The sequence below is a fragment of the Agelaius phoeniceus genome, chromosome 4 (genome assembly GCF_051311805.1).
Source record: "Agelaius phoeniceus isolate bAgePho1 chromosome 4, bAgePho1.hap1, whole genome shotgun sequence".
Lineage (NCBI taxonomy): Eukaryota > Metazoa > Chordata > Aves > Passeriformes > Icteridae > Agelaius > Agelaius phoeniceus.
In genome coordinates, this window is record NC_135268.1 from 74,265,085 (window position 1) to 74,278,846 (window position 13,762).

A 13,762-nucleotide genomic window follows, 5' to 3' on the forward strand; every position below is an offset into this window, starting at 1 on the left:
TCACAACCACAGTACCCCAAACAGGGAAGGCCTTTGCTGCCACGCTCAGACTCCTGGATGCGAGGAGCAGGGCCTGCCCCTGCCCTGGAGCAGAAGTGCCTCCTGTGTCAGTGCCTTGCTGTACCTGTGCCTTTCCATGGCTCCCCATGGATGCAGCCCCAGCAGCGTGTGTCCCCAGCACTGCTGTCCTTGCCCAGGCTGTGTGTGTGTGTGTGTGTGTGCTGCTGTAGGGAGCCAGCCCTGGGGCTGCCCGAGGTGCAGGGCTGGAGGCTGCAGTAAAAACCCAGCTCCAAGAGCTCAGCTGCTGCCCCAGACACCCCCTGCCCCACGGCCAGATGTGCCACTGTGGCCCAGACACAGGCAGCTGCTCTGTTCTCTCCTCATTATCCCTGCAGGTGCCCTGGGACACAGCACCTGGAGCGCTCCCAGCACATCTGGAGCAGCCCAATGTGGTTAACAGCTGGATTCTTGGGGGTAGGGAGGGCTTTGGGGGGCCAGGACTAAGGACTCAGGCTGTCACCTTGCCTTCCTACGGCAGTGACCACAGCCCATCAGCTCAGGATAATTTATTCTGTCTCTTTCTGACCTAGAACACTGTATATCACTTTACTCTTACATTGTTATTTATAGAAATACCTTTTTTTTTTTGCCTTAATATGTGTCACTTATTTATTTGCTTTTTCTCTTGATTAAAATAGAGTTAATTTTAAAAAGAGATGGAATGAGTGTAAAAACAAAAAACAGATGGAAAAATTTCCAAGTACTCACTTTAATTTTCAACTGAAATTAGTAACAAAAAAAAAAAAAAAAAACCAAAAAAAAAAACCAACCAAATATATTTTCATCTTTCTCAAAAGAGTTTGAGGGGTTTTTTCTTAATAAACTATTTTGGACAAAATATATATGAAAGATCTTTTTCTCAGTTGATTGATGACCCCATATCAAAGTAGATGAAGGGAGTTACTGTGTCTGGGCTGGTTCCTGCTGAGATAAAACTACATTTTCAGTAAGAGCAGTCATGCTGGGTGAGTATGGGGTGCTCAGGCTCCTGGAGAACAAGAACCTGTGTCTGCAGGTGGATGTGGCCAAACCTTCCCTGTGGCTCCTGCTCTGCCAGCCTGAGGAGCATGGCCTGGGCAGGACAGAGCTGGGAAGGGGCTGGAGGATTCCTGAAGGAGCTGGGCAGGGGCTGCAGAATCCCTGAGGGAGCCGGGCAGGGGCTGCAGAATCCCTGAGGGAGCCGGGCAGGGGCTGCAGAATCCCTGAGGGAGCCGGGCAGGGGCTGCAGAATCCCTGAGGGAGCCGGGCAGGGGCTGCAGAATCCCTGAGGGAGCCGGGCAGGGGCTGCAGAATCCCTGAGGGAGCCGGGCAGGGGCTCAGCCTGGAGCAAAGGAGGCTCAGGGGGCCCTTGTGGCTCTGCACAGCTCCTGCCAGGAGGGCACAGCCGGGGGGATTTGGGATCTTATCCCAGGGAACAGGGACAGGAGGAGAGGAATCCCAGGATCACTGAGGCTGGAAAATCCCTCCAAGGTCACAGAGTCCAAGCTGTGCTTGATCCCCACCTTGTCCCCAGCCCAGAGCTCTGAGTGCCCTGTCCAGGCCTTCCTTGGACACCTCCCGGGATGGGGATTCCAAACCTCCCTGGGCAGCCCTTGCCAGTGCCCATTCCACCCCTTTCCATGAAGAAATCTTTGAGGGAACGGCCTCAGGTTGTGACAGGGGAGGTTTATATTGGATGTTGGGGAAAATTCATGCACAGGAAGGGATGTGTAGCCCTGGCACAGCTGCAGTGGTGGAAACCCCATCCCTGGAGGAATTTAACAGCCCTGTGGATGTGGCACTTGGGGACATGGCTCAGCTGTGGCCTTGGCAGTGCCAGGGAACATTAGTCTTAGAGGGTTTTTCCCACATAAATATTCCATGAATCGCTGAGGATGTAATGGTGAGTGACAGCAGCATTGCCTCACCTGTGCCTCGTCCTTGTGGTCCCTGCCATGGGCACAGTGTGATGGAGCACAGCCTGCACTGGCCCCACTGGCCCGGGATCCCACAGCACGGCCAGGGGACGTGGCCCTGGCAGCCTGTTTGTCCCCTGTCCCCTGGCCGGGTGGCCGGAGCAGTGGCCAGTCCTGAGGCCATGCCGTGGGTCAGTGACCAGTCCTGGAGCCATGCCGTGGGTCAGTGGCCAGTCCTGAGACCATGCTGCAGCTGCAGGCCAGGGCATGGAGGTGGCAGCTCCCGCCTTGTCACCCGGTGTCGTGTCCCCGCCACGAGCCGACAGTGACATCTAGTGACACCAAATCACTGCCCAAAGCCGCGAACACGCAATCGTCCCGAATTCCCAACCCCGCTCCCGCCGCCTGGCCAGCGAGGAGCGGGGCTGAGCCGCGGCGCTGTACATTAGTAAATACAACCAAACACGCGTTTCCTCGGGCTTTAAGGCTTTGCAGACCGCCAAGCAGGAGGTAGCCAGGGCAGAGTGGCCACAGTAGCGCGTTTTGAAGGCTTTTTGGGGAAAGTCGGGCCAGTTTTGGGTGCGCAGGGCAGTGGGCGATGCCTCCTCGCTCCCCGAGGGGAGACTTCAAGGTGAGGGGGGAACTTGTGCCTGACAGGGCTGTGACGGCTATTCCTCTACCATTCAATAATATTAACTGACTAGGGAGAGTCAGCAAACTCCTGTACGATTTGGGGTGGCAGCGGCAGCGCCCCGGCCCCGTTTTGGGGTGTTTTGGCGCTGTTTTGGGCTGTTTTGGCGCTGTTTCCAGACGCTGGCCGGGGGCTGTGGAAGGGGGGGCCAAGATGGCCGCCGGCCCCGCGCCCCGCGGCTGAGGGGGGCGATGGCGAGCGCGGACCCCTGAGGGGCGCAGGGGGCGGAGGAGGAGGAGGAAGAGGAGGAGGAGGAGGAGGAGGAGGAAGAGGAAGAGGCGCTGCCCGGCGGGTCAGGGCGGGGAAGTCGCCGCCCGAAGATGGCGGCCGCGGCGGGGCCACACGCCGGGGCTGCGGCGGAGGCGCGGTTCATCAGCAGCGCCAAGGTGAGCAGCCCGCGGTGTGCCCTCCGTGAGGGTCCCTCCCTTCCTGCCCAGCCTGGGGGCACAGCGAGTAAAAGCCCGCGGGGATGGAGGGCATGGAGGGATTCCCTCAGCTCAGCTCCCCGGTATGACTCGGCTTCGGGCGCGTCCCTGACCCGCGGTTGTCCCTCGGCAGGGAAAGGGCTTGTTCGCCACCAGAAACATCCGCAAAGGGGAAACAGTCTTCGTGGAGAGGCCGGTGGTGTCATCCCAGTTTCTCTGGAATGCCCTGTACAACTACCGAGGTGAGCGGCCGGCGCTGGTGGCGTGTCCCCATCCCTGTCTCTTGTCCCGGTGGGGTGACCGCGGGGCCGCAGGGGTACCAAGGGAAGGAAGGGTTTGGGTTTGTCTTGGCGCCTCTATAAACGCGGCCCTGCTGCCTTTTCTGCCTTTGCACTAAACTGTTGACAAGTTCGGGTGTCGTCTGAGGAATGGTGACTTCCATCAGCTCTGGAGGAATGTGCCAGGTGCCACCATAGAACCTTGGAATGGGTTGGGTTGGAAAGGGCCTTAAAGATCATATTCCATCCCTAGCATGCGTAGGGACACCTTGCCCTAACCCAGGTTGCTCCAAGCCCCATCCCCTTTTTCCTCTCTGGTGTTGGTAGTGGTTGTGTTGCTTTGCCCTGGGTTCTGGTCCCTTTGCTTTCCAAAGGCTTTCCTGTGGCATCCATCCATCCATCCATCCATCCATCCATCCATCCATCCATCCATCCATCCATCCCTCCATCCCTCCATCCCTCCATCCATCCCTCCACCCACCCCTCCTGTCCCCCACAGCCTGTGATCACTGCCTGCGGGCGCTGGAGACAGCGGAGGAGAACGCCCAGCGCCTGCTGGGGAAGAGCTCCCTGGTGCTGCCTCACCCGGAGCAGTGCAGCATCAGGAAGGACCTGCACCAGCAGTGTCCCCGCTGCCAGGTACGGGGCTGCCGGGAGGTACCGTGCTCTCCTTGGCATCCTTGAGTCCTTCCCATCCAGCTGGGCTCTTGTGCTGTCTGCCTTTCTGTGCCATGGGCCCAAGAGCCAGGGCTCTGCTGGTCAGGGAGGGGGCACAGCTGGCTCAGCTGGATCTGGGAGCCCCTTTCCCGCTGCCACAATGGCAGTGCTGTCCCCTCGCTGTAGGTGACGTACTGCAGTGCAGAGTGCAGGCAGGCAGCTCTGGAGCAGTACCACCAGGTCCTGTGCCTCGGCCCGTCCCGGGACGACCCCACGCACCCCCTCAACAAGCTGCAGGAGGCATGGAGGTAGGGCCTCACCTGCCTGTGCCTCCACGGGCAAGGGAGGTGGCTCTCCTGGGCTGGCTCCTCGCTGTGCATCCCTGCACAAGGTGGCTGGAGGGTGGGGGTGGCCCTGGGACTCTGCCCAGCTCTTTTTCCTAGTTGGGTGTTGTGATGTTGGCAGCCCAAGGGTTTGGACACACAGCTGAGCACTCCTTATCTTTCTCCCACTAAAGAGCTACAAAGCTCTGAGCTATGCACATCCCTCACTCCTGCAGTTTTATGGTGCTCCTGCAGATCTCCAGCCTCTGGGAGATCCTCCTTGTAGCATCCCATGGGCCCATTTCTGTCCCTGCTTTCAAAAAAAACTGGTTCCTAAGGGGATAAGCAACATCCCTGACTGAAATCTTGTCCCAGGCCCCAGCAGAGTGAGCAGGATGGAGGGGGATTGTTTGTATGCATGGAGCAGGAAGGTGGGTGCAGGTTTCTCTCCACTGGGTCCCTACACAGCAATGCTGCACTGAGCACTTTGGTGTGCTGGATCAGTGCAGGCCTGACCACACCTATGGCAGCTGTTTCTGCCTCTCTCCAGCTTCTCATTCCCATGCCAGCCCTGATCTGCTCATCTCTTCTCTATTTTAATCCCACAGAAACATGCATTACCCCCCAGAGACATCCAGCATCATGCTGATGGCCAGGATGGTTGCCACCATCAAACAGGTACGGTGGGTGGTTTTGTTATCCCATTGTGGATGTTATTCCCAAGGCTCTGATGCCTTGGCCTGGCTTTCTCAGCATTTATTGTGACAATCGTCCCTCTCTCTGAGCTGGGGAGGAAAATGGTGTTGGTGCAATGCCTCTGCTTGATTCTTTTGTCAGGCTAAAGACAAGGAGTGGTGGATCAAGGCCTTCTCCCAGTTCTGCAACAAGACAGCAAATGAAGAAGAGGAGATTGTGCACAAACTGCTGGGGGATAAATTTAAGGTAAGACCCAGCAGCTCTTCAGTCCTGGAGCCTTCCTTCTCCTGCCTGTGTCTGTGAGCCCACAGATGCAAAAGCCTCATTACACAGGGATAGGAAATACTGGAAACTCCAGGCTAAAAGGTAGGGCCCTGGCAGTGAGGAAGTGGTTGCTTAGAGGGTTTTGGCCTTGTGATGCTTTCATGGGATATGCTGCTCCTTCCTGTGGGGGAGATGTTCCTGCTGTGGGCTGGGACAGTGTGATATTTAGCTGCTGAGTGGGTGGCTTTTGCTGCTAAAAGGGTGGATTTCACGGCTCTGAGGGCAGCAGCCTCCAGCCATGCAGGGCAGGCTGGGGAGCCTGAATCCTTCTGGAGCCTTCTGAGCTCAGCCTCAGCCCAGGGCTGGCACCCCCAGCACCCCCACCCTGACCTTGCTCTGTGTCCTGCCAGGGCCAGCTGGAGCTGCTGCGCCTGCTCTTCACTGAGGCTCTTTATGATGAATATCTCAGCAGGGTGAGTGGCTCTGCCTCCCAGACAGCCCAGGAGTGTTGGCCAGGGCTCCCCTGGGACTCTGCTGGTTCCTTGCTTCCCCCAAAGCTCCCTGAAGCATTGCAGAGCGAGGTGCTCCTGCAGGCTCCTCAGTTGCTTTGTCTGTCCCTTCTGCAGTGGTTCACCCCAGAAGGCTTTCGATCCCTCTTTGCCCTCGTTGGGACCAATGGCCAAGGCATAGGAACCAGGTAATGGGGCTTTGTGGGTGCTCTTTGCCAGGCAGTGCAGATGTGCAATGTCAATGGCTGGGTTTAGACATGGGGAGAGAGGGGCAGACTGAAAAAAAAAAACTTCATCTTGGCTGTGTCCAACCCTTTCACATCCCTCTGCCAGACCTTGGCTGCTCAGAGCCGCCTTGGATCTCCTCTGTAAAGTCCCACTGTGTGCTCAGAGCATTGTGGCACTGTAGAAATGTTCTGCTGTTTCTGACAGTACTGTGGCACTGTGTCACTGTCCCACTGCTCCCCAGGCACTGTGTCACTGTCCCACTGCTCCCCAGGCACTGTGGCACTGTGTCACTGCCCCACTGTTCCCCAGGCACTGTGGCACTGCCCCACTACTTCCCAAGCCCTGTGGCACTGTGTCACTGCCCCATTGCTCCCCAAGCCCTGTGGCACTGTGCCATGTCCCCTGTTCCCCAAGCCCTGTGGCCCTGTGCCATGTCCCCTGTTCCCCAAGCCCTGTGGCACTGTGGCACTGCTCCCCAAGCCCTCTGGCACTGTGCCATGTCCCCTGTTCCCCAGCTCCCTGAGCCAGTGGGTGCACGCGTGCGATGCTCTGGAGCTGCCCGTGCTGCAGCGGGAGGAGCTGGACGCCTTCATCGACCAGCTCTACAAGGACATTGAGAAGGGTGAGCCTCTGGGAGGGCAGGCACAGGGCAGGCAGCCTCGGGATAGGGATCTTTGTCCTCCATCCCCTGCCAGTGGGAGGGAAAGGCTCTTGGGAAACCCCCGTGCAGCAGCCAGGCCCTGCTGGCTGTGGGTGTTCCTGTTGATGGACATTCCTTTGTGCTTGTGTGTGGAAGAGCTGGAAGGGACCGTGCAGAGCTCTAACCCCTCTGTCTGTGCTGCAGAGTCGGGAGAGTTCCTCAACTGCGAGGGATCCGGGCTCTATGTGCTGCAGAGCTGCTGTAAGTAACACGAGGACTGCGAGGGAAATGTCCCGTGCTAGGCTGGCTCGCCTCTTTCCCTGGAGAAAGGGGTTTGTGCTTGCCATCTCTGGGATGGGATGGGGTGGATGGGATGGGTACTGCTCTCGGTGTTCCCTGGCACTTTGCCCAGCTGTGGAATGGCCAGCCCTGCCTTGGATGCACTCAGATGTGGTGTGGTTCCAGGAGCCACTGGGGCATTTAGCAGAGATTGTATTGCCCATAGGTAACCACAGCTGCATCCCCAATGCTGAGACATCCTTCCCAGAAAACAACTTCCTCCTGCATCTCACTGCTCTGGAGGACATCGAAGCAGGAGAGGTGAGACAGCAGGGCCTGGGTGGACCTGAGGTGACATCACACCTTGGCATCATCCCTGTGTCCGCTACATCTTCCATGGACCCCAGCCCCAAAACCTCCTGTGTCCTGCATCATCTTGGCAGAGGAATTCAATCCCCATCCCGTGTAGGAGCTGCCACACCCCCTGTTTCTGCCTGATTCTGAGAGGGACTGGGAGAACTGCTGCTGCTTTGGGATCATGGGGAGCGATTCTGAGCCCAGCCCATTTCTGTTTGCTGCCAGGAAATCTGCATCAGTTACTTAGACTGCTGTCAGAGGGAGCGGAGCAGACACAGCCGCAACAAGATACTCAGGTAGGGGCTACCTGGGGGGACCTCACACCCCCTGACACCCCAAACACCCATCAGGGCAGCATCCCCACCCCGGGGCTGGGTGTGAACTTCAGTGGGCTGGGGGTGTGTGCAGGACGAGGTGCTTCTGGTGCTTCGAGCTCCTTGTAATGTGTTGTAGGATTTGGGTTCCCCCCTCTCTCTGCAGGCTTACACCTGCAGACCCTTCCTTTTCCTTGTCTGTCCCTCAAGGGTAGAGGTTCCTGCTGGGGTCACTGTCCCCCTGTCCCATCACCCCTGTGGGGCTGAGAAATCCCCCACTCCACCCAGAGTACCTTTACCCTGCCTGAGCCAGCAGATGGAACCCCCAGGCTGCTCTGGCTCTGACACGTTGAGCCCCTTCCTGGCTGTTCTCTCCCCACCCCTGGGCAGCAGCAGTGTGGCAGTGTAGCTTGTGCACACCATGCCTGTCTCCTGCCTGCCCACCTGCCAGGGAGAACTACTTGTTTACCTGCTCGTGTCCCAAGTGCCTCGCGCAAGCCGACGACGCCGACGTGACGTCGGACGAGGAGGAGGAGGGCGAAGGAGAGACTGACGATGCTGAGCTGGAGGATGAGATGACTGATGTGTGATCCTGGTCCCGGGCCCGAGGACAGGGATGGGATGGGACGGGAAGGGAAGGGCCTGGAGGCTCCTCCAAGAGGCAGCAGCTTTAATTTAGAACAGGGTTGTGTTGTGGGGGCGGGCGGGGCCGCGTGCCGAGGTGCCGGAGCGGGGCAGCCAGGAGCCGGAGGCAGGCCCTGCTCCTGCCTGTCCGTGTTGTCCCTGTGCCTGTGTGTGTGTGTGTCAGGCTGCCCTCGTCCTCCCTGCGAGGACAAGCTGTGAGCCAGTGGGCCTCCAGCACATCCCAGTTCCTGCTGGGGCTGACTGGTGCTTGCAGGGGAGGCTGGAGGGGAGTGGGATCCAGCCAGCCCCTGGGATACCAGCTGGTCACCCGTGAGGTGGCTCTGCTGTGTCTGTGCAGGCTGTGGATGTGGAGGAGCTTGTCCTTCCCACCTGCAGGGACGAGGGGAACGTGTGTGTGTGTGTGTGTCCGTGTGTCTGTGCACGAGGGTACTATTTAATGTCTATATTAGCACTATCTACACACTATGGAGCTGGGGCCCTTGTATATCCTCCATCCCATGCCTTGGCCGGCAGTGAGGGGCAGCAGCATCTCGCAGGGGATGCCTTGGAGAGTGGCCCAGAGCTCGAGTCCAGCAGGGGGAGCAGAGCTGACCCTGCAGACACCTCCTTCCCAGCTCGGCCCATCCTTCCTGTGACACAGAGCCCCAGGCAATGACTGCAGGAGCTCACGAGGGCTGGGTGTCATCCCAAACCCAGAAGACATTTTGGGTTTTGTAGGGAGGGAGTTGTCCCTCCCTTCAGCTGGCCGTGGGATGAGGATGTGCCCGGGGATGCAGCATGTGCTGAGTGTTTCCCTGCACCCAGTGCTCCCACATGGAGATGTGCCAGTGCAGAGTGGCCCCCCTGGATGTCCCCTTGTCATCCATCCCATGCTGCCACCCTCAAGGCCACACCATGCAGCAGTGTCCATGTGTGCAGACCATGTGGCTGGAGGGACAATGGCTCCAAGTGACAGAGAGGCAGCAGGTCAGGGATGCACCCAGGATTATTTCCTCCCTCCATGGATTTTGGGGAGCTGTGTTCCTGCTGCTGTGTCCATGGCAGCTGGACTGTGGGACCGAGGGTGGCACACCTGTGGCACTGCCATCACCGCCAGCCCTGCCTCCTGCTGCTTGTCCCCAGCCGTCCCGGGCCACATCCCCTTCAGTGTTCCTAATAAACCAAGACTGGTGACAGCTGGGACCCCTGTGCTTTGTATTGCTGGGTGCAGAGAGGGCTGTGAGCCAGGGGCTGGTCCTGTGGGGACCCGGGGCTCAGGGAACAGACACCTGTGCAAGTGGATTTGTGATCAGCCCACCCCTGCTGGAGGCTGTGCTGTCCCATGAGGCTCTGACTGAGCCCTGCCCCAGCTGCAGGAGGTACTTGGAGAATTGTACTAGGAAAAAAAATTGAGGATGAGATTTATCCCTTTATCGGCTGACTGCTAGAAATAAAAGAGAAACTTCCCTTTTTCTAAAACTTACTCAGACTTCATTAGCTCAGACAAAAATATACAGACATCAGGTGAGCCCTCCTGGTACAGACCAAGCCTGTATCGCTCTCCCCCATCCCTGCCAGTCCTGCATCCCTCCAAATCAGCAGCACAAGGTCAAATGTTTCCAGGGAAGTGCTCTGGGCCCTCACCTCCCTCCCACACAGTCGCAGCTCGGTGCCAGGCTCAAGGTTCCCCCTGGCATTGGTGTTTGCCCTTGGCCACACACCAGTGCCAGCAGAAAGATCTCCCTGTGGCCGAGTCCAGCAGATCTCTGGAGCACGTTGGGATCCTTTCCTCAAACCTGGTCCTTAGGGCAAGACCCTGGGATGCACCAGGAAGTCCTTGATCCACCAGAGCCTTCTGCTGCTACCAGAAGGTCCAGGGGGGCTGCATCATCTCGTAGGTGGGAATGCTGGTGACGTTGACAGGAATGGAGATGACGGCCCAGGGGAGCCCATGCTGCTCCAGGGAGCGCCTGATCATGTACCTGGGGGGATGGAAGGGTGACAGCTGTTCCCAAGCTGCCAGGGCTGGGAGGGTGCAGCCAGAGCCCAGCACAGACCACAACTAACCCAGCTCCAACTCTGCCCAGTAACCAGGACTGAACCCAGCTTGATTAATGATTAAATTTCAGCATTTCCTCTCGCTGGGGTCTGAGCCCCTTGGATTTCCCCTCTGATCCAGGTACATTTCCCATCACTGCACCCCAGCTCCACTGCATTTCCTGCTGCAGCCTAATCCAAGTGCATTTCCCCCACCATTTGTGATCCTGGTGCATTTTCCCTGTGTTCCCCTTGGTCTGGGTGCCTATCACCCCTCTCCCCTCCATGGTCCAGCAGCATTTTCCCCTTTCCCTTGAACACCCTAAATGAACAGAACTGAACCTCCCTGCTGTGCGGGACAAGGCTGTCACTTGGCTGTTTGTGAGCTGTCCCACCCGGGAAGGCAGCTGGGCACATACCCATGCCTGCCCAGCACAAAGAGCTGTCCCACCCTGGCACGTACCCATCCCCTGGCCAGCACAAAGAGCTGTCCCACCGTGTCACATACCCATCCCTGCCCAGCAGGGAGAGCTGTCCCACCGTGTCACGTACCCGTCCCTCTGTCCCACCGTGTCACGTACCCGTCCCTGCCCAGCACAAAGAGCTGTCCCACCCTGTCACACACCCGTCCCTGCCCAGCAGGAAGAGCTGTCCCACCGTGTCACGTACCTGTCCCTGCCCAGCAGGAAGAGCTGTCCCACCGTGTCACATACCCATCCCTTCCCAGCAGGAAGAGCTGTCCCACCCTGGCACGTACCTGTCCCTGCCCAGCACAAAGAGCTGTCCCACCCTGGCACGTACCCGTCCCTCTGTCCCACCCTGTCACACACCCGTCCCTCTGTCCCACCGTGTCACGTACCCGTCCCTCTGTCCCACCGTGTCACGTACCCGTCCCTGCCCAGCACAAAGAGCTGTCCCACCGTGTCACGTACCCGTCCCTCTGTCCCACCCTGTCACGTACCCGTCCCTGCCCAGCAGGAAGAGCGCGGGGATGTCGGCCGTGCGCCGGGAGCTGTCCTGGATCATCTCGATGTAGAAGCTGTCGTTGTCGTAGGCGTTGTCGGCGATGATGACGGCCCGCCCGCCATGCTCCTGGATCACTCGTGTCTTGGACAGGAACGAGCAGCCCCTGTGGCACAGAGGGACCACGCTGTCACCTACCTGGGGTGGCTCCAGAGCCTGCACCTGCCAGAGCTGGCCTGGAGACAGCCAAACTAGGGATTGTCTCCCTGATTCCACACCTCCTCCAAACCCTGCTCCTTTGAGTCTGTATTTTAGGCACAAGCCACCCACACTCCTAAAAAAAAAAAAAAAAGAAATAAAATCTTGAAATGGTTTGGGTTGGAAGAGATCATAAAGCTCATCCAGTTCCACCCCTGCCATGGCAGGGACATGTTCCACTGTTCCAGGCTGCTCCAAGCCCCAGTGTCCAACCTGGCCTTGGACACCTCCACAGATATGAGGCATCCTCCAGAATTTCTCTGGGCAACCTGTGCCAGGGCCTCACCACTCACAGAGAAGAGTTCTTTGCCACTGTCTAATCTAAACCTACTCTCTTTCAATCTGAACCCTGACAGCATTTTTTCTACCTTGCCACAGGCTAAAAAACACAAGATGCAATTCTCCAGGGTAGGAACACCCTTGCATTTTCCTGGTTTATCTATGTGGGGGAAGCCACAGGATGAATCTGGAGGTGACGGGGAGATGTGGCCAGGGCTCCCCTCCTGCCCAGCAGGGTCCCCAGGAGGTGCCATGATGCCAGACCTACCCCCTCTCCACCAAGGCGATCTGGTCCTGGATGAAGACCCCATTGTTGAGCTCTCCACAGGCCTCCGGAGGATCCGCGGGCACCAGGTGGATCTGGTCGTACCTTGTGTTCTCCGAGGAGACAGGAGGGGTGAGCTGGGGGATGGAGCTGCTCCCCCTCCCCACCCTGCCCACCCCACACCCTGCTCATCCCTCTGGGAGCTGCTTTGGGGGGATTCTGGGCTCCCAGGTTCAGGGACACTCAGAGCCAGCCCCAGGGGCAATCCCCACCTCTGGAATCCTGTTGAGGCCAAGGATGCTTGTGGAAGAGCAATGAACTCCATTTTAACCAAAACCCCAAATCACTGAGTCCCACCAAGGAGCAGTATTGGGATGGAGGGAGCCAAAGGGGCAAATTCAGTTTTTAATACTTACAAACACGCCACCAAAATCCTTAGCTGGGGTGGCAGTGAAGATGTAGCGGATGTCTCCGGGGCTCAGCACTTGGAAGTACAAATACTCATGGATGCGTAATCCTGGGGGTGAAAGGACAGAGCTGAGGCAAGGGAAACTAAAGGCAAAATCCCTGAAAAAAGGGGGAAAGTCCCAGTTATCACTCGTGAACCACGGGGGAGAGAACAGGCCCTCCAGCAATGCCAAATCTTGGCCCAGGACCCAAAATGCCCCAAAGGTTTTGGGGTGTTCCAAGGGCAGATGGGGGAGTTCCCAGGGGCTGAGAGGGAATGGGGGCAAGAAAAGCACAGGGACTGGGGTGCTCAAGGGGAAAATGCAGCTGGACCATGGAGGGGAGAGGGGTGATAGGCACCCAGACCGAGGGGAACACAGGGGAAACGCGCCAGGATCACAAATGGGAGGGAAAATGCACTTGGGTGAGGATGCAGCAGGAAATGCAGTGGAGCTGGGGTGCAGTGATGGGAAATGTACCTGGATCAGAGGGGAAATCCAAGGGGATCAGACCCCAGTGAGAGGAAATGCTGGGGACTGGGGTGCTGGGTGGGGAAATGCAACCAGGATGGGGAGCTGCACCGAGGGAATTGCACCAGGATGGGGATGCAGGAGGGGAAATGCACTCACGGTGGAATGCAGGAGGGGAAATGCATGCGGATTGGGATGTGGGAGGAAAAAAGGAATGGTGTGGGGGCGCAGCGAGGGGAAATGCCCCCGTACCCCAATACGGGTACAGGAGAGAAACCGCAATGGGGCCGGGCTGCCGGCAGGGGAAATACACCGGGATACAGACACAGGAGTGGAAATACACCGGGACACAGACACAGGAGTGGAAATACACCGGGATACAGACACGGCAGGGGAAATACACCGGGATACAGACACAGGAGCGGAAATACACCGGGACCCAGACACAGCAGAGGAACCGCAACGGGGCCGGGCTGCCGGGAGGGGATATACACCGGGATCGCGGTGCGCCGAGCGGGGAGGCGGCCGGACCGGGATGCCTGGGGTGTGTGCTCGGTCCGGGAGCGGGATCCGGGTGGTGGCGGCCCGGCCCGGGTGCTGTCCCCGCTCCGTGCCTCCCTCCGTCCCTCACTCACCGCGGGCCGGCCAGCAGCAGACGCAGAGCCAGAGCCAGAGCCAGAGCAGCATGGCTGCGCCACGCCCCGCCCACCAGCCCGCCCCGCGCTCTCCATTGGCGGATGAGCTTAGCGCCCTCCTTTCTATTGGTCTGCGCCGCCATCAATCACGCGCGAGCCGGCGCGGGC

The 13,762-nt window shown here is 58.6% G+C and overlaps 2 protein-coding genes across 3 annotated transcripts; one reads left to right on the forward strand and one right to left on the reverse strand.

Moving 5' to 3' along the window:
* The first annotated feature begins 2,403 nt into the window (after nt 1-2,403).
* On the forward strand, nt 2,404-9,436 carry SMYD5 (SMYD family member 5). The gene is made up of 13 exons (XM_054632877.2): nt 2,404-3,032; nt 3,205-3,313; nt 3,849-3,988; nt 4,193-4,314; nt 4,938-5,007; nt 5,167-5,271; nt 5,700-5,762; nt 5,916-5,986; nt 6,542-6,648; nt 6,871-6,927; nt 7,172-7,266; nt 7,528-7,598; nt 8,068-9,436. The coding sequence occupies exons 1-13, from the start codon at nt 2,967-2,969 to the stop codon at nt 8,204-8,206; spliced, it is 1,215 nt and encodes a 404-aa protein (XP_054488852.1). The 5' UTR covers nt 2,404-2,966; the 3' UTR covers nt 8,207-9,436.
* Nucleotides 9,437-9,645: 209 nt separating this feature from the next.
* PRADC1 (protease associated domain containing 1) lies at nt 9,646-13,752 on the reverse strand. Of its 2 annotated transcripts, none has more exons than XM_077177940.1 (5): nt 13,595-13,752; nt 12,459-12,559; nt 12,046-12,147; nt 11,239-11,406; nt 9,646-10,222 (listed from the first exon to the last, which is right to left on the reverse strand). In XM_077177940.1, exons 1-5 carry the CDS (start codon nt 13,644-13,646, stop codon nt 10,031-10,033), a joined length of 615 nt encoding a protein of 204 aa, XP_077034055.1. In that variant the 5' UTR covers nt 13,647-13,752; the 3' UTR covers nt 9,646-10,030. The 2 variants fall into 2 exon arrangements, with proteins under 2 accessions (XP_077034055.1, XP_054489841.1); XM_054633866.2 differs by having other exon boundaries at nt 12,046-12,155; nt 13,595-13,751.
* Nucleotides 13,753-13,762: the final 10 nt, after the last annotated feature.